General features: G+C 42.3%; 1 protein-coding gene across 2 annotated transcripts; it reads left to right on the top strand.

Moving 5' to 3' along the window:
• The first annotated feature begins 315 nt into the window (after positions 1–315).
• LOC148012217 (cytochrome P450 71AU50-like) lies at positions 316–2573 on the top strand. Of its 2 annotated transcripts, XM_087669662.1 has the most exons (3): positions 316–426; positions 608–1446; positions 1557–2573. In XM_087669662.1, the coding sequence occupies exons 2-3, from the start codon at positions 736–738 to the stop codon at positions 2184–2186; spliced, it is 1341 nt and encodes a 446-aa protein (XP_087525788.1). In that variant the 5' UTR covers positions 316–426; positions 608–735; the 3' UTR covers positions 2187–2573. The 2 variants fall into 2 exon arrangements, with proteins under 2 accessions (XP_087525788.1, XP_087525787.1); XM_087669661.1 differs by lacking the exon at positions 316–426 and having other exon boundaries at positions 439–1446.
• Positions 2574–21025: the final 18452 nt, after the last annotated feature.

Raw genomic sequence — 21025 nt, 5'->3', positions numbered from 1 at the left:
GGGCACTTTAAGTGATGTCTTCGATAAGGGCCTTGAATCAAGTGCCAAACTTTTAAGTGGCTGGGAGGGAGACACATGAGAGAGAGAGAGAGAGAGAGAGAGAGTGTGTGTGTGTGTGTGTGCGCGCGCGCTCTGACTTATAATGCAGAACTTGAGAACATCAGATGCCTTTGACTTATAATCTATCTTTGGAATCTGGATCTCATTTTGGTATACGTCTCAAAAATATTGAAAGCTGAATATACGTCACATCAGGCCAACTTTATGATGCAAGCATAAACTTGGGGCTTAAAGAGTCATACCTCACTGAGTATTGAGTAGCCATTTCGAAAGTCCAAGCGTTGAAGTGTCAAAGAAGGCACCAGTGACCACATCCCTTTACTCATTATGCACGTCACATCAAGTATGAAAGAGAAACTGCGGCAGGTACTTTGCATGCCATAATCTCTCTATCTACACCTTCTCCAACAGTCGTTTGCTTGCCTTAAAGGCTAATATTCTCTATCTACGCCTTCTCCAATGGACTCTGTCGAATTTAAGGGATCGACACTGATCAACAGCACCTGGCTTATTGCCGCCGTGTGCGGCGTGCTGGTGTTATTTGTAGGGGCGTTCCAGAGACGGAGGCGGCAGAAGCAGCATAAGCTCCCTCCAGGGCCGTGGCCGTTGCCGGTGCTGGGGAACCTGCTGCATCTAGTAATAGGGGATGAACTGCCGCACGAGCGCCTGGCGCGCATGGCAGGGAGGTACGGCCCGCTCATGTGCCTGCGCATGGGGTCCACGCCAATGGTGGTGGCCTCCAGCGCGCATGTGGCCAGAGAGTTCCTGCAGACCCACGACAAAGCCTTCGCAAGCCGGCCGCCCCTGGAGTTCGTGGAGCGCGTCCAGTTCGGGCAGGCCAACGCCTTCATCCTGGCACAGCAAGGGGCCCACTGGCGCCACGTGAGAAAAGTTGCTACCTCGCTGCTCCTAAGCGGCGGGAGGCTTCAGGAGACACAGCCGCTGCGGAGAGAGGAGCTGGGCTTCCTCCTCCAGGGCTTGCTGCCCGCCGCTCATGCGGCTGCCAGCGTAGACCTCACCCGCGCCATGTCCAGGATGGTGGAGGACCTCGTGTGCCGCATGATCCTCCGCCGCCCCATGTCGGAGGTGGTAGGATGCGGGGCAACCTTGAAGGAGCTGGCCCAGCGGTCCACCACCCTGTTCCAGGTGCCCGTGCTGGGCGACTTCATCCCGTGGCTAGGCTTCCTGGACGGACGGGTGAAGAGATCCATGGACAAGCTGCATTTTGACGTCGACGCATTCTGGGAGTCCGTCATATCGGAGCGCGAGGAGCAGCGCAGGCACCTCCAAGGCCGTAATAGAAACGACAATCCTCCCGAAGATATTCTCGACGCGTTTCTATCGGACCCCTCCATCAGCCGTCCGGCTGTCAAGGGGTGTATGATGGTATGCTCTTGTCGGTCCCCGATAGAGAGAGTGTGGGCCCGCATGCGCCCACGTGTGCTTTGTATATGCTAATGTGTGCTCACGCTGTCTCGTTCTTTGCCTTAATGTAGGATCTCATTGGAGCTGGAATCGACACCACATCTGTGACACTAGACTGGACCATGGCAGAGCTCCTGAGGAATCCGACGGTTTTGAAGATGCTGCAGGCTGAGCTAGAGAAGGTTGTAGGAAGAGAGAGAATAATAGAAGCATCGGACCTAGAGAAGCTACCTTATGTGGCCGCTACTATAAAGGAAACCTTGCGCCTGCACGCCCCTGCGAGTCTTCTGGTTCCACACATGGCCACAGAGCCTTGCAATGTGATGGGCTACAACCTTCCGAAGGGGACAAGGCTGTTGGTGAATGTATGGGCGATTGGGAGGGACCCCACCACATGGAAGGATCCTGAGAGGTTCTGGCCGGAGAGGTTCTTGAGACTTAGAGATGAAGATCCTAGTCAACAATTCTGGTGGATACCCTTTAGTTCGGGCAGGAGGAGCTGCCCGGGCTCCCCTTTTGCTGTACCCACCCTTGAGCTCACAATAGCAAACCTCGTCCACTGCTTTGATTGGCGAATGCCTGACGGTCAGACCCACGTGGACATGTCTGCAATAACATCCGCTGTGGTGCATCGTGCACAACCCCTCCTAGCAATCCCCACCTTACGCATCCATCCATCTTCCCTGACAACCTCTAAGTAGATCAAAATTCCTACCACTGATTGGCAAACATTCGACGCTAAGACCCATGCAGTCGACATGCGCGCAAAAACTCAACGGCGGTGCATCGTACTCCACGGTGGTGCTCGTAGAAACCTCCACCCACTCCATCCATGCATCTTCAATAACGATTTCCGATCAGATCAAAATTCCTACCTACTTGGTGTAGCAACTTCCAGATTAGTTTCATTTTCTTTGTGATAAGCTTTTGTAAATGAAACACTGAAATCCTACATATAGCAATGATATGTATATATCTAGCCAGATCTACATTTACCCGCATGCTTCACATGCTATGTACGTTGTTGCGCAATGGCTTTGATCCACTTGCAATAATTCTTAGTGAATTAGCATTGTGCTTTTTGCTTTCTGGATAGCGTGGCTCTTTGAGCTCCTTCCCACATCCCCTCTTTCCAGCGACGTGATGCACCCTGCCTCCACGTTCCCACCCCAGTAAACGATGCCAAATCTGGAATGAGCAAGAATCGTTGGGTAGCTTTTTGCATATTACCAATATTTACAATACACACAACAATAACTATCATTGCTTTTGGTGCATTTCAAGAAAGGACCACAGGGAAGTCCCCTTGTCAACGCGGATCACATATACTTCTAGAGTAGGGTTAAAGAAATAGCACATTTAATACATACTTCTTTATATGTAGTCATAGGTTATAATGCCTAGGTTAAAAATTATTCTCTTCATAGAAGCACACAATAGAAAGGTTGAAGAAGAGAATTGGATCATTGATACATATCATTGCTCATATTGGGTACTTATAGTCTAAGTATGAAGGGAGGCTTTAAGGTGAAAGTATCTATAAGTGCAAAAATATCAAATATTTGGAAGGGTAAAATTTTAGCTCTCAAACAAAGGAAGGTTGATTCTCACCTTGTAATTGAGGAGTTGGTACAATGTGTTCTCATGCAATAAAAAATACATATTACACCCACTATAACCATTCAACAAAACATTGCAAATAGTAAATCCACTACAAGAGAAAGACCCTATAAACGCGCACTGTACACGCGAAATAGCAAGCGCGTCTATTGGCGTTAGTATATAGACGCGAATAATGCGTCTATATACTGGTATTTTTAAACACGCTTATAGATGTGAAAATAAATGCACATATTTTCCATTTCTCATAAAGTCCCTAAATATGACCAAACATCTTAACAACTAGTATTTTTTAGAATACATTACCAACTTTATTTTTTTCTGAGTATTACAAATATACATCCAATCATTCAAAGCTAATTATATGCTACAATGAATTATCAATCTCATCTTCAATGAGATCGGCCCTTGCTAGACTATCTACCTCTAGGTCTATGTTACCAATAGGCAATGAAACAAATAAGTCTATCCCACGGTCAGATGTATTGCTATGCTCAATTTCTTCATCATCATCTGCAACCATATTGTTATCCTCTTCTGCGCTTCCTTGAACATCCTCGCGGAGATCATCTTGCACTGCATCATGTATATAATCGATCATGGCATCATCATTGATTGTTGGATTGTCATCAACTATCTCTATGTTGGTAGCATTGCCATATATTGGTTTTGAACGATTAGATATGGGGATGACGTGCCACCATCTATTATTGTTTACCATTGGGTGATACACAACCTGCATTTAAAAAACAAAAAGTAAGCAACTTAGATATTTATTGTATTTTGAGAATGTATCAACACTACAAGATATAGGCATTATACCGACGTTTAAAGCGACGAAAATATAAACAACAAAATTTGCCCCTGTCGTCGCAAAAAGCGTTGTTATTAACGACACCATAGAAACATCGGTATTGGCGTGTGCTATTAGTGTCACTATCGGCGTCGCATTTCAAATGCGACGCTGATAGCGACGCAAATATTTGCGACCACTACAACAGAAACGAGGCATAGACGCACACGTTAGATGCGCAAAGTCGGGCGTGTCTATCAGAGCGTCTATAAATGCGTGTAAACCTGCGTGTAAATAGACGCGAATTTTGCGTCTATATATCCGCGCAAATAGACGCTAATATAGATGTGCTAGCAGACACACAATTATTTAACCACCTAAAATTAGCAATTCACATAATTGAAAAACCAAAGTTAATAATTATTTAACCACCTGAAATTGATTCTTGAGCATGCACATGTGCGCATGATAAAAACCATAGAATTAAGAATACACATTGAATCATTAAATTAAAAAAATAGAGTTAATGATTACTTTTTCATTGCTTTCTAATGAATGGCAGTTCCTCCAGTTGACAAGCCTGATATAAGTAATTAGCGGCAAGCGACAGAAACCTTACAATTAGTAGCAAGCATTGCAATATATATCTCGTAATTATTTCTCTACGTGCTTGAAGATGATAAAAGATACTTCTTTTTTATTATGGAAAATTCAATGCTTGCTTTAAAATTGACTATTGATTCTTGAGTATGCACGTGTGCGCATGATAAAAAGCATAGAATTAGGAATACACATATATTGAATCAATAAGCAAATTAAGTATGTTACAGTGAATGATCCATCTCATCTTCAATGAGATCAGCCCTTGCTAAACTATCTATTTCTAGGTCTATGTTACCAAGAGGTAACGAAACAAATAAGTCTATCCCACTATCAGATGTGTTGCTATATTGCTCAATAACTTCATCAATATCATCGACAATCACATTATTGTCTTCTTCTGTGTTTCCTTGAACATCATCGCAAGGTTCATCTTGTACAATATCATGCATATCATCAATTATGGTGTCATCATGCACATCATCATTATTTGTTGGATTGTCATCTGTTATCTCCATATCGGTAATATTACCATATATTGGTTTTGAACAATTAGATATAGAGATGACATACCACCATCGGTTATTATTTACCATTGGATGATATGTCGATAATTAAAAATTAAGAACCTAGTAGCACGAGGGTTTCTCGGTGCTAGGTTCATGCAACGCCGCATATGAGCAATAGTCAAAATCATTGAAAGAAATGTTTTTCACATGTGCACAAATGCTAATTTTTCTTTGTTTGAGCACGTGGGCATTCACAATTTGCATGAAGCATAAAATGGTAAAGAGTATCAGACAATACCTCTTGGATGCATAACACCTATATTCTCTAGATCGTGACCAACATTGAGTGATTAAGGTTGTCCTAAGCTATAGGCTAGACGTTGGGTCCCAAGGGAAAGAAAGTGAGGAAATGGTACATTCCTCGATACGATCAATTGGTACCTTGAGAGAACTATGTGCGATATTGTGTTATATATGTTTAGCGACGAATCGAGGGGCCAATCCCCAAGGTGTAGGAGAGTCGCAGTGAGATAGCGGCAGTTAGCCGTGGGAGGATCTCCTATGTTTGTACTTTGCGCTATTTGGCAATGTGCTAGGGACTCCCTCTGAGGAGTGTTAATTGGGTTAGAGTTGGACTACGAGACGTGATACAAACGCAAGATGTTTAGGAAGATGATGTATGTGTCATCCACGCTCCTGGTCCGCGAGGCCGTGGGGTTGTTGAGCGCATGATAGAGGTCCGGCTAGTGCATGAGCCAGTGCCGGCCCGTTTGAGGTCCCATCAGTGGTGCGTTTGCCGGGAGCTGCCGATAAGTGGCGGTCTCCGAATCTTGGTCTCATAAGGAACCTGTTAGCTTTATTCTATTGGTCGATAGCCGCCTTAAAGCGGTGGATATCAAGTTAGTCTGATAAAAACCTTGGTCATCAGTATGACGGTCAATCCAAGAAATCCCCAACACCCAAAGGATACTTTGTCTTTTAACAGTCTAGTGGGATCTTTGACACGTCGAGTGATTGAATATTTTACTCTTTGCCCTAAAAGTGATACAATGCTGGAGTTTGGGTCACTATGGAAAAATACCCATGGAGCTACCTCTAAGATTAACAGCCCATGGAGATTAGAGAAAAGGGAAAGTGAAAGTAGTGCTAAGTCATCTATGATCATTCATGATGATAATGTCATAGAAAAGACTGTGATAACGATGGTTAATATGCACATAGGAGGACATGATGATTATGATCTAAAGATACATCCGATGCTAGTGCCCGACGTAGTTGGGTACCGTAGTGTGATTGCCAAGATCCATAAAGCATTGGATGATGTCCATGTGTGTGGAAAACCATTGTTAGTAAGGAAGATTTCATTAAGACCTATCCTAAGTTCTAGCAAAGTGGTGGTAGATGAGAATAGGCTTACTAGAACACCACTAGCAGATGATGGGATAGATTCCCTATTGCATAGTGTTGGACTCCCTAAACCACTTTGTGAGTTGGCGGAAAGGGAAGTTCATGGAATTAGTGACTCTTCCACACCTGTAAAGGTGGAAATGGAAGAGATTAAAGACCCTAACACACTGGTATTAGGTCAAGAGGAATACGAAGATTTTAATGACACAGTCTTGATCCCAAAAGGGAGGACTAAATGTCCTCCTCTTTATAGGAATCTCCCAATGTTTTATGGGTTGCCAGATGAGGATCGGATGATTCATTTAAGAGAATATGACCTAACTTGCATTGCAAGTGGGTTCGACGATATACATCGGATGCTCGTATTCCCAAGTACCCTAAAGGGAGAGGCAAGGAAATGGTACTGGAGCCTCCCAAGAGGGTCGATCAAATCATTTGAGGAGACTTGTAATAGATTTCTAGATGAGTATGAAAAGGAGATCCCTATGATTCAGGTCTTAGGGCACCTTATGCAGTTTAGACAAGAGTCTTATCTTTCTGTTAAAGAGTATGCTAGAACCTTTGATAGTACTCTTAGGCTTTGGCTAAGAATAGCCAATGCACTACCGGATGATGTGCTATGTGAGCTCTTTTTGAATGGCTTAGAGATTAATACACAAATCCAAGTGGAACTACAGAATCCTAAGTTGTTAAGGGAAGAAAAAATGCATGGCATTGATTATGAGGGTCATATTCAAAGATGTTGGGAAAACTTTTGGAGTTTTTCCCGCTTAGTACAAGTGCATCCTAGCTTCCAATCATTTCTGCAAGGAGACAACTCACTTGTTGATACCAAGGCAGCCTATGAAGGGAACCTTGGTGGCCAAAATCTCAAAGTAGAAAATGGCCATCCTATGAGTAGTAATGACATGCCTCTCAGTGAATAGGTGCCAAGCGATGTAAGTCCCAGTAGGGCTTGCAACACTTCCACGAGAGATAGTTGTGATGGAAATATGGATCGCACCAATGGGCCTATGAGTGTTGATAAGAATTCTGTGTGCGGTTCTAATTTTGTTGCTTGTAAGGCTCTTGAGAGACCTTTGGTGTTTGAATCATGCTTCCGGGTGGATGTTGTTCCCTCCAGTGAAAGCATGGTTCTTATGGAAGAAAATTTGCAGTATGGACGTAAACAAGTAAAGACATCTTTTGTAAAGAGGATGCAAAATGCTAAAAGTCCACCTGTGCTTCACAAACTTCATAAGGATGTGAGGCCATTTGGCCATAGTGATAAGTTTGCATTGAGTTTGTTAGACCAGTGCAGCAAATTAAGGGAGTGCAAGAATATTAAGGGAAATGTGAGATGGGTTTGGAGACCCAAAATCTCCAAAAGTGTGGTAGGAATGTCAGATGCAAGGCTAAGGATCCCATCTGGATATATTCTGTTGAACCCCCAAGAGGATAAGACTGGATATACATCTGACAATATACACTGCCTTGGGATACACCCATATGATGTGCCTAGGCTTGAAGCTCTACCTAGTTTGGGTCACATCACTAATTTATGTGAAAACCCAAATAGGGGAGGTTCGACTGAGTACAAAGCTATGATTCTTTCTCCCAAAGGAGCCACTCAGCCGATTGCACGACTAGTTTATTCGGATGACAATAAATGTGGGACATGCGAGCCCATGGAGGCCGTTCATTCAGCTCATAGTGCCCAAGAAGGGATCGGCTTTATTGATGAGTTATTTGTGGAAAGGCTTGGAATTGTAGCTCTACAGGAAGAAAACCCTAAGATTTAAAAAAAAAACCATACAAGATCAAGCTTTTAGCTAACTCGCATGAGTAGCATGGGGCTAGTTGACCTATGATGTGCTATCCTTGGCACCCTGGGTAGTCTGATAGGATGTGATGTATATGCCAAGAATATCAGCATTATGTGGACTAAAATGACCTATCTAGTTTTAAGCTAGGAAGGCTAGCTGCTTTGGATATTATGTCCAGATCTTGTAAGGCCAAGAGGGCCAGTGCTGCGAGGTTCTGAATGTTGTATTTCGTAAGGCCAAGAGGGCCATTCGTCTGTTTAGTACAGGTGCAGTTAATGGTTTCTTGTTTTAGTTCTGTGCTAGACAGGTTCGGAAGAAGAGCTTGGAAGGAGCCTTTTGTTGCACGGAAGCTTCTCGTGGCCCCATCCAGGTGATATCTCTCCTTTATGAGTACCGTGTTTTTATGCTATATGTGTTTGTGTACTTGTAGGGGATTTTCTTTTCTTGTTGGGGACTGATGTCCAAGACATGAAGTCCTAGGTTTAGGTTAAGTATGTTTGAGGGAGGTCTAAGTAGTTGTTGCCTCCTGTAAAGACATTGTCAAGCGTCAAAAGACATGTTTTAGATGGAAGTCCTAGTGACCCTGTTCTACTAGTCTGCTAGGCAGCCGTTCCAAGAGTTCTTGTTAGTTGTGAGGCCGTTAGAGAAGCCTGCTAGAAGAAAAAATGAGGATAAAGGAAAAGAAACCTTGGATATCCCAAAAGACAATAAATATATACGAAGGCGTGTAAAAAGGGGTTCTAACCCCTATAAAAACCGAAGAAGAAAAGAAAGAAAAATTTATAAGCAGTTGATCATCGCCTTGCGAAGGCCTGGTAGGTTCCTGGGGACAAGTCAGAGACCTGGGGCCGATGCCTTGTCTTCCTAGGGGTGGGATCTTGCTAGAAAAAAGACATTCAGGAAGGTTGGAGTGAAAATAAAAGTGAGCGTCGGAAAAGGATTAAGTGTCGCCTTGCGAGGGCTTGGTAGGTTCTTGGGTATTGAGACAGGTCCTGAGGCCGATGCCCTGTTCTCCTTGGGTCACTATGCTCAGCTCCCTCCTTTTTACATGCCCGAGTATGGAAAATAAAAACCCTAAAAGAAGAAATGTGCTGAAAGAAAATACTTCTTGATCAGGCTATAGGAGTCCTCGCCTAGTAAGAGCTCCTAGTTGTGTTGTCCTTAGTCAGGTAGGTAGTTCAGACCACCACTTCGGGCAACCTCTTTGATAGTTCTTTTTAGTTTGGCCGTGTTGGAGCAGTTGGTTAGTGACTAGCTTCGGACCTTTTATCAGATTATGCTAGGCCTACTCCTTGTGGATGTCATGCCTTGGTTTTGTCAAGGGGTAGGGTGAGCATTGTGTTGTGTCTAGTATGTATCTATTTTGTATCAGCTTGATGCTTTCTTTGGTTGTTTTTGTGCAAATCTGGTGTGGGATTCGACGGGTTGAGTCGCCCTATCCCGTGGTCACCAATGAGAGTGAAATTTTGGTGTCGAGAAGTGCTTAAAAATAGCTAAAAATTACGAATATCAAGGGAAAAATATTCAACATCGAAGGCGGCGGCTCGATCTAGGACGATTTTAAGCGCCAAAGTGCTTTAAAGGCGCTCGAGCGACACTTGTTGATTTTTCATAATTTTTCAGACTGTCGTGCCGGTAAGCAAGAGTTACCGGCCAATGCGGGATGTCGAGCCGGACGCCCAAGATTTTTCATAGCTCAATTCGGAGTCCGGACAGAGAAATGGCCACAAAATGGTCAAGATATGAAAAGGTGGACACTTGGGAGGCCAAAATTGGGCATGCCTTTTGAGTTTGGACCCCCCCTCTAAAATTTTATGCACCTTATGAAGCAAAAAACGTGGAGAGAGAATGATGGATGAAGAAAACACGTGGAGCAAAATGGCGTCCATTTTTTGCGCCCTCTCATGATGGAGATGGAGTATGCAGGCTGAGAGCAACCCATACAATCGATCATGGGGCTGATCTTCCCTCTCTTGGCTGGTCTTATCGCCTGTCTTCGCCCGTCAAATGATGGCGTCAATGGAAATCTCTAATTTCAGTCTTTCTCTCTCCTCTCTCTCTCTCCTCTAAGGGCAAATTCATGTGGTGAAGAAGAAGAAGAATGGATTACGGATACTTGTCCAATGAAGACCGGATTGCTCCGTGGTTCAAGAGGAATGAAGATTGCTGATTGTGAACTATCACGAGTATTAATGGCTGCTGGAAATCAGTCCCGAGATATGGCAAATAAAAACCCGTAACACGCAAAGAACGGTAATCTCATTTTTACAAAGGAAATTGATGTTTTATGTAATTTGCTTCATGAGTATTTTTTCCCATGGGATGATTATGCATTATAATGTTGCTTGCTATGAGTTTGATCAGTTGGTGCTCAAAAAATCAGAAAATCATAAGTGTTGTGGATAAAATTAATGGTGCAAAATTCGTAAAACACACGAAATATGGAAAAATTAGGTGTTTTTTGTATATAAATGGAAAATACAATAAAACACACCAACTAAATTTGTGTTTTTGCTGTAAATGAACCTAAGGGCCATAGCCCACAACTCATTTTGTATTTTCAATTATTTAATATTGCAAAAAATACAAGAAAAATAGAAAAAATGGGTAAAAATAAGAAAAAAACGGATTTGAGTGCAAAAAATTAAGAAAATATAAGATTCATGATCGTGCATGTATGGGGGGGTCTAAAGTATGAGGTTTAGCCTCAGTTCAGCCCTACTACTACGTTTTAGTGAGTTTTTATTGCTTTTCATACAACAAAAAACATGGAAATGAACCCTAAACCGATCAATAATGCACAACCTAAACGGGTGAGGGGGTAGAGTGTATAAAAGGTGTTTAAATGCTGAATGAAATGATGAAAAGCTTGCTGGTTTTTATGCATACCATTTAGGTTGGTCGATAATTAAAAATTAAGAACCTAGTAGCACGAGGGTTTCTCGGTGCTAGGTTCATGCAACGCCGCATACGAGCGATAGTCAAAATCATTGAAAGAAATGTTTTTCACATGCAAATGCTGATTTTTCTTTGTTTGAGCACGTGGGCATTCACAATTTGCATAAAGCATAAAATGATAAAGGGTATCAGACAATACCTCCTGGATGCATAGCACCTGTATTCTCTAGATCATGACCAACATTGAGTGAGTAAGGTTGTCCTAAGCTGTAGGCCACGCGTTGGGTCCCAAGGGAAAGAAAGTGAGAAAAATGGTACATTCCTGGATACGATCAATTGGTACCTTGAGAGAACTATGTGCGATATTGTGTTATATATGTTTAGCGACACATCGAGGGGCCAATTCCCAAGGTGTAGGAGAGTCGCAGTGAGGTAGCGGCAGTCAGCCGTGGAAGGACCTCCTATGTTTGTACTTCATGCTATTTGCAATGTGCTAGGGACTCCCTCTGAGGAGTGTTAATTGGGTTAGAGTTGGACTACGAGACGTGATACAAACGCAAGATGTTTAGGAAGATGATGTATGTGTCATCCACGCTCCTCGTCCGCGAGGTCATGGGGTTGTTGAGTGCATGATAGAGGTCCGGCTAGTGCATGAGCCAGTGCCGGCTCGTTTTAGGTCCCATCAGTGTAAATAGACGCGAATTTTGCATCAATATATCCGTGCAAATAGACGCCAATATAGACACGTCAGCAGACGCACAATTATTTAACCACCTAAAATTGGAATTAATATAATTAAAAAACCAAAGTTAATAATTATTTAACCACCAGAAATTGATTCTTGAGTATGCACGTGTGCACATGATAAAAACCATAGAATTAAGAATACACATTGAATCATTGAATTAAAAAAATAGAGCTAATAATTACCTTTTCATTGCTCTCTAATGAATGGCAGTTCCTCCAGTTGATAAGCCTGATATAAGTAATTAGCGGCAAGCGACAGAAGCCTTACAATTATTAGCAAGCATTGCAATATGTATCTTGATTAATTTCCTTCTCTTTTTCCATTCTTTCCATTTTCTCATGTAACCAATATATATCAATATGACGTGGGAGCGCATTTAGATGATCTGGAAATGAGACATTACGTCCATATCTAGTGCGAAATTCTTGTCTTTCGCTTTTTCTTCTTGCCCTTACTTCATTATATAGTGTCACCCATTTGCTCATTACATCACTATTGAGCACACAAAAACTATTTAACTTACAAAGTTCTTCTTTTACTAACCAACCCTCAGCCATGCTTCCCTCATGCCGTGCTTTTTGCCTCACAAAATCTTTCAAGGTTTTCATGAAGCGCTCAAGAAAAAACATCTACCTTACATGAACTGCCCCACAAATTGTGATTTCATCAATCAAATGTACGAGTAAATGTAATTGAGTAGTCAAAATGGATCGAGGAAAAATTTCCTCCACCAAACAAACCACCTCAACAGATAGTACTCGAGCATCTTGCAATGTGTTTGGATCAATTTCCTTGGAGCTCACGTATCTGTCAGGATGTATTTGAGAATTGTTTATTTTTGTGTAGAAATTCAAAGATATATAATGAAAAAATATAATGTATACACACCTCACAAGTTCTCTCATCTTGTAAATGATATCACGTACATCTTTGGATACACAATGGGATATGCTAGTAGTAAGTACGAACTGAATGTAAAAAATATTCATAGATCAAATGATTAGTTGAGGAAAAAGTCATGGGACTTCAAACCAAATAGTTGCTCCAAACCTCTTTTCTTTTTCTTTATGAAGGCTCCCTTGAGACATCTCATACATGCTGTGGGTGTTCGAAAGCTATATATTTGTTCCTTCACTATTTTTTCCTCATTCTTTGACAACATCCAAGGTGCATGGGGTAGCTCAATCTTTCCTCTGGGTCCAATGTGTGGCCAGGCTCGTCTCATGCGACCAATGTTACGTAAATCCTCCCTTACATTAACTGAATCACGAGCCCCTATCAAGTGATCCCATAATGTAGATACAACATTTTTGAATATGTGCACGGGGTCCAACAGGTGATTGATCTTGAGTTCAGTCCAGTACGGAAGACAAAAAAATATAGAGAATCCAACAAACAAACAATTGATTATGTAAACAATTCATCATGCTAAATACTTTAAAGTCAATAGAGAGAAATGCACTTCTTACCGACTCATGCCGAGTGGAGGGTAGCTGTTGGCACTAATCCATCTCTCCTTCGAATCTCGAATGGTTAGAGATTGTGGAGTCATTCCATTAGTAGGGAGAACGTATTTGGGATGGTCAATAGGAAGAAATCGATGATGATTGTCGTAGATAGTCTTCTTTAAACGTGCCGGCCTAGAGGAAACTAGAGAGGGACCGCAAATAGGATATGCATGATATCATAATGTGGCTAAACCTGAAAAAACAAGTGAATTAATAAAATGCAATTGATTCAAGTCTTGAATTTCAAATATAGAGTTATATACATGTACCTGAACACTCTCCGTATCCTAGAAAGTCATGCTTGGTCCACAACAACATGGCCTTCAATGTGAAATCTCTAGAGGATGTAGATGCACTTGTATCTTGCACCTCAATACCTTTCCATAACATTTCTAACTCTTCAATCAAAGGCTCTAAGTAAATGTCCATGTTTTTTACCTTGTGCTTTCTAGGAATCAGAAGAGACAACATCAGATGTCCCTTTTTAATTGCCATGGATGGAGGAATATTATAGTTCACCAATACCACTGGCCATACACTGTATAATGTGCTTTTGATGCCAAATGGATTGATTCCATCCATACCTAAACCAAATCTCAAATTTCTTGGCTCTTCTTTGAAAATGGGTCACAAATTATCTATATATTGCCATGCGGGTGTGTCTGTAGGGATCCTCCATTTTCCATCACTTGAACCATGACTAGCATGCCATGACATGAGCTTTCCAATAGACATACACTTGAACATAAGTTTTATACATGGAACAATAAAAAAATGTCACAAAACCTTATGAGGCACATCCATTGACTTCATCTCCACTTCGTATCTTGATTCGCCACAAACAAGACACTCTCGTGCGAACTCATGAATCCCACAAAATAAGACACAATCATTGACACATGCATGGATCTTGACATAATCGAGGCCTCCCAGAGATGTCAAGTAATGTTTTGCTTGCTCTCTCTTAGTTGGCAATTTGTTTCCTTTTGGAAGCATTTGTGATAATAACCTACATATATTTTTAAAAGTGAGTTAAAAAACCACCAACATATATTTTTGTCTGATTTCAAAATAGAACAATTAATATTATGATTCATAAGCCAAACTAAATTGATACCTACTTCAATAACGCATCCAAACTGATATTATTCCATCCATAAATTGTTTGCAAGTTAAGTATCTCGAGGGACGCACGAAGAATGGAGTACGTACAACCTTCATACAACGGAGTAGATGATGCTACATATAGTGGATCATCTGGCTTCGTAGAGTGACCTTCTCCTTGAACCGGTTGCGAAAATAGATGGTGCACCATGTTATCCAAAATCTCATCCTCTACGACTTGATGGGGCATTTCATGAGGGCTACTATCATGGTCGTCAGTCTCTACTCTTCTTGAAGACTCTGCCTCCTCGCGTCGACGTTTTGCAGCCTCTCGACGCCCGGGAGGGAGCATCTGAGGATGTGGCACCGCATCGTGCTCAACCACAAAAGGAAGTTTCATGTACGTTGATATATAATTCCCGTAACATAGACTAGCAATCTTAGTGGTAAAAAAAAACAATGAATACCAGTGATTTTTCTCGGTCCCATTCTCCATACAAGCTGAGGTGTGACATTGCAATTCGAAGTGCTCGAAAAATATACCCTCGACAACGATCACACATGCATTTAATTTTTCGTCGTAGCCATGCATCTCGATTATGAAGACGCATTGTTTCATCCTCACTTGAGGATGTGCTCATTGACTCATCAGCATGCACCGCACTAGGTGATGACGACGATGACATGATTAAACCTAATTCATGACAACATCAAAATATTTGTCATTCATATGTTTACATAAAAACTTAAAGCTAGCATATTAATTATTCTAAGATCTCAATTTTAAATACACAAAAATAATTATAAATACATTAAAACTTATGATAAAAATTCACTATCAGAACTTATCTTAAAAACAAAAAATTATGATAAAGCCTAAATGTGCATCTATAACCGCGTTTATGTACGCGTCTATTTGCGCGTCTATGTTCGCATCTATAGTCGCGTCTACATGAACAATAGATGCGCATATACACGCCAAAATAGATGCATATGTCAAAATTCAAACCATACTTAAATCATTTCTTTTCAAACTGCGCCTTTCCTTTCCTGCGTTTTTTGCGGTTCTGAAGCTTGAGTTTAGCCGACATGCAGTCTCTTCATGCCTCACCTAGTCTCTTCATGCCTCACCTCCTCATGACTCACCTCTTCTTTCATTTCAAACACACAAGAAGGGAAAAAGGAAAGTCAAGGAGAGAAAGAAAGAGAGAACAAGAGAGCGGAGAACAATAAGAAGCAGCAAGCAAGCAAGTAAGCATCAAGGGAGGGTAACTTACCAAGGAGAGGAAGAAGGAGAAGGAAGAAGCGCCACCACCCGCCACACCAAACACCCAAGGTGAGTCTCTCTCTCTCTCTCTCTCTCTCTCTCTCTCTCTCTCTCTCTCTCTCTCTCTCTCTCTCTCTGTTTCTCTCTGCTCTGTCTGTGTATTAGGATTTCTGATTCCATTATGTATTGCATTTTTTAAATCATCAATGGCGGTCGTCGGACTAAAATCAGCCGACTGAGCGCGTTTGCTAGCGCGTCTAGATTTCAGTGTAGACGTAGGTATAGACGCGAAAAAATGTTTCTTCTCATTGCGTCTGAGAGTGTGTCTTAGAGCGCATGTGCAGGTCAATCTACACATGATGATACACGTGCGCACAGATTGACCTGGAATATGCGTCTGACAGCGCGTCTGAGAGCGTGTCTAACCTGCAATTTAGACGCGGTTATACACGTGCCAGCTCTCCTAGCTCTGATAAAAAACAATATATTTTTGCAATGATGAATGTGACCAATCCCATGTTTGTGTTTATCAGTTTTCTTGTTTATGAGAAGCATTAGCACTTAAGTTTTATGCTCAATGTCTAAAGAAAGCTCTTTGAAAATGTAGGTAATATATGATTTTTTGTATGCAAACAAATTTGTCTTTTTCTTGTGTTTTTTTTGCAGATGTCGTATCCTGGTTCATCTAGCAATGACCCGGATTTGGATCGCATGAATGATACATTGGCCTGTTTTGGCAGGGGGGTCAATGCATTTTTTGGAGGTTTTCCTAGTAGGGAAGACTTCATGGGAGAGATGACCAAACACCTTGGCCGCTCTCCCACAGGGGACGAGGTGTTCATGTTGGAAACTGCGAGGAAGACAAGAGACAAAAGGAAGAAAGGAGAGAAGAGAGATACGAGACACTGGAAGTGGAACCCCAAAAGTGTGTCAATTGAGCACACATGATAGGAATATATAGAGGGGACCTGGGGCGCTATATATAGACAGACTATATATAGTTAACACCCCCGCTCAAATAAAGGTCCCTTACTATGGATGAAAAAACCCTTGGGGGCTCAAGGGAAAAACCCAAAGCTCTATATAGGCCTACCATTATATTAATATTCAAAATATAAAATTACAAAGTTGAACTTATAAGAGCCTATTCATAGGCATCAAAGGAGCTACATTACTCCTAAATATACAACATGTAAAATAAGGATAAGCGACATCACTGCAAAAGATAAAATCTCCAAGAAATTCCTTCAAGTGAAATTGGGATGTAAGTAGTATATCTGTCACATCAAAACTTAAAGAAAAACATTAAAGTGACATTAGAACAACACAAGGTCTAAGAACAACACAAGGTCTATAGAGACGGTTCGCGACGCTGCTCTATAGACAACATAACACATGTGGGGCCCCATGAACAGAATATAAATAAAACAATTTGTCATCAGCTAGAATATAGACGCTCATCAGCTGGAAAGAATATAAACGAAATAATGTGTCATCAGCTGGAATATAGACCCTCATCAATGAAATAACGAACGAGGATGATCATCATGAAGCTCATCAATGAAATAACAAACGAGAACGATAATCATGAAGCATGGTAATATCAATATCCAAAAGTAATGTTGTATAAAGCTTAGCTTTATATGGATCTTTATTTATATATTGGCATTCATCTCGCTGAGGCTTCTTTAGCTTGGCAACTTCTGTAACCAAAGCTCTTGCCACCACAAACAAGAACACGCGAGCAACAACTAATGTATTTACGAAGTGAGTGGGATTTCCTGTCTGCTTTGCAAGCTTGCAAAATATCTCAATTGCTGTCTCCAACACTGCTTCTTTCTTATCATTAGAGGAAGATCAGAACTCCTCCCAAAACCTCCTGAAGTCAAGCTCCGATTCATGAATGTCGCTGGACTTGACAAGAGACCCATTCACAGGAGTTTCAAGTTGGTCATGTCCAGGAAAATATGCAGACTGTGGTTGTGGAAAACCAACTTTATCTTTGAAACATGCTACCCATTTCATTGTCACTTTGTTTATTCTGGACACAAAAGAGACACTTGCAGCTTGACTTCATACTGCTCAATTAATACAAGCAACAAATTCAGGTATATCCTCCTATGGGCTGGATATTTTTATCTGCCACCAAAATTGAGAATTGAAAGCATCTTCCAGCCCTTGCTGTCCCTCCAACTGCTGATGAGATCCAAGACTATGATTTACATATCCAACATGTTTCAATTCTTTGCTCTTTAATGAAAATGTGCATCACTCCAGTCAGGATGGAAGGTTTGGAATGCAGCAAATCTGCATTGCCTGCAAGCCAACTCCAATGATCTTGTCTCTTCTTCTTATAAGAAAAATCACCCGTCCCAGTCAACGTTGCAAATATTTTTTTTAGAAAAGAGCTTCTCTCAATGACCTGCTCCAATCTGCAATACTGATACTATAGCAACACCAATCCCTGTCCGGATGCGAGTTTATAAAATCCTAAATCCAACACCAATGCAAAAAAAAAAAGCCTCTTGGTTAGAATTTTTTTTCTGATTTCTTAAGGCTGTCCAGTTGTGGATTATTGCTATCCCAAAATAAGGCTTAGCTGCTATGACCAAAGACGAGCTTTCCCCTGTCCAGTTCACCAATAAGGCTGATGGAGAAACTCTAGAGGAAAAATGGATCAAGATGAGCCGAAAGGAACCGGATTTGGATCGGAATTGTCCCGCAAAACCTCACCTTGAAAAGGAATCGGCCCTGGTAATCACAGTTCAAGCCAAAGTGACCACCAGCAACCCTCACAGGAGTAGTAGGGCCTCGCCATAAACCTTGCCATGGCTCCCACGATTATTCGCCTGGCCGTCTCCACCTTCAGCACCGCAGATCGACCTCCTGGGGTGGTTCTGGTACGGTTCCGTCTCCCAGCTCAAATCCTAGCACTGTTGCGTCCACGGCCAGAACCCCCCCGGACCCTAGTAAACAGCATGCTATACAGCTCGAGAATTCGGATTCATGTAGTGATGCCATGCTGCCGGATGGCCTCCCGCCCTTGCACTCGCTGTCTGTGTCATAGACGCGTACTTCAGATCGCAACAAATTAATCAACAAAATCAGGAATGGAACAGACATGCGACTTGATTTGGAAGTGGTTGAAAGGTGTGGCCGGGACATGGATGGCGATTTTGAGCTTCGTCAGCGCAAAGAGTGCATGGCCAAGTGTGAGAAGGAATGCTCTTGCATCCTATCTTATCTTTTCGTAGGTGAAAGATCTATGGCCCAGAATCTTGCAACACTCCGAAAGCGAGAGGGAATGGATCTGCGCCCAAAACCATGGCATCTTCCACCACAGCCTGGCGAGACTCCACAGATCCAATGAAGGGCAATTCAAGAACCTTGCCCCATCAAAGACCACGACCTGCGATTCAAGAACCTTCCTTTCGAGAGCAACCGCACGCTCATCGATGGCAACGTTGAAGGCATCTACACACAAAGCCACTGGGGCCTCATCTTGCACATGGTAAGACATGGACATGAAAGCAGGTTGCTCCTCCTCTATTGGAGGACAAGTTCTTGGTCCCGCTGCCTTGTTCTTCTGTATGAGGACCGTGGCTTCTCTCTAGTGCAACTCGAGGCTGCCTCCTCATTCAGCACGCGTGCATCGCTTTGTGATGTTGTAGAACCTCGCTCTGATACCATGTTGGAAACTGCGAGGAAGACAAGAGACGAAAGGAAGAAAGGAGAGAAGAGAGATACGAGACACCGGAAGTGGAACCCCAAAAGTGTGTCAATTGAGCACACATGATAGGAATATATAGAGGGGACCTGGGGCGCTATATATAGACAGACTATATATAGCTAACAGTTTAGTGTCATGTCTAGAATGCCTCTGACGTCTTTTCCTGGCACTACTTCCCAAACTCCACATGCAGGTACTCCATATGCAAGTAATCCACGTGCAGCACCTATACGTGCATCAGCTGAAGCACGTGCATCTGCAGAAGCACGTGCATCTGCAGAAGCACGTGCATCTGCAGAAGCATGTGCATCCAGCGAGGCAGAGGGTAGTCGACAGAGAGGGAGGAGGGAGAGTCGAGGGGGAGGACAAGGCTTGTGTGGGGGTTGCCTAGGAGGTGGCAAGCGATCACCCTCACCAGTAGATCACATAGAGGAGCTTGTACGCCAGTACTATAGAGTTACAGATGTTGGTGGTATCTTCCATGATGATGAAGAAAGGGATGTAATGGCGTACATGAGGAGCATCGTGCATGCGACGTATAAAGATTGTTTCATTGCCTTCAAAAATTGGAAAGGCGGCTTGTGGCAGGAGGTGTTGAGGGCAGTCCATAGGAGGTACCCAAATCCTGAGGGTCAGCGATTCTCGGATGATTGGGGACGCACAAAAGTGAGGGGTATGCTTCACAACAAAAGATCCCACCTCATGACTACGGATGCTGGAGGAGGGGCGTGGAGCCTATAGCCAACCACCTATGTGCCACCGCATAGAGTGGAAGAAAGCCAAGAAGAAAGCAGCAGAGAAAGTGAAGAGTCGCCAGCACGTACAGGCGCGACAGATCCAAATGGAAACCATGGGATCGTCGCATTACGAATCGGGCGGCAGAGAGTCGTGGGAGACAGAGTTTGTAAGTATATTTTGATATCTAGTTTTTTAAAATTTATATTTCTTTCAATTCTTTATATAATTTATTCTAATATATTGTGTCTCATAATTATTTGTATATATTATAATTGTTTTGCAGACTACTATCGTTGGTAGGATACCTACTCCTAGAGAGGTAGGTTACCATCGAGGCCATAACCGCACAGCCACATGGCTTCACTTCTATGAGGAGGGTCTCATCACTGAGGACCAATACAACCGGGCTATGAGGATTCGACTGCCAGAGGAGGTATGTTTTTCTTACTTTCCTATTAAAAGTATAGCTAATTATAACTTTTTCTCCACCATGTCTATGTAAGAAACATTGATCTTTTGTGTGTGTAGGCGAACCCAGATGTGGAGCATAGCGAGGAGGGGGATAGCGACACTAGTAGCCATGGTGATACTAGCAAAGATATTTCTTCTTCAGATTCATAGAGGAGCACTATACCTCCTCTATGGCCTTGTTTTCTTGTATATGTATGATCCATCTTTGAGCCTACTGCTTGCGGCCACGCTTTAGGTCGCAAGCACTTAAACTTCCCATGTAAATGCTTTTGATCTATAATGAATACATGGACTTTTATTTTCAATTCTCGTGCTTTTAGATCTGATGTATGGGAGGGATAA

This window comes from Lygodium microphyllum, chromosome 27 (genome assembly GCF_053477565.2).
Source record: "Lygodium microphyllum isolate KBCC chromosome 27, Lygodium_microphyllum_v1.1.10, whole genome shotgun sequence".
NCBI classification, from domain to species: domain Eukaryota; kingdom Viridiplantae; phylum Streptophyta; class Polypodiopsida; order Schizaeales; family Lygodiaceae; genus Lygodium; species Lygodium microphyllum.
The sequence above is the reverse complement of the archived record's forward strand: the minus strand, read 5'-3'. Positions and strand labels throughout refer to the sequence as shown.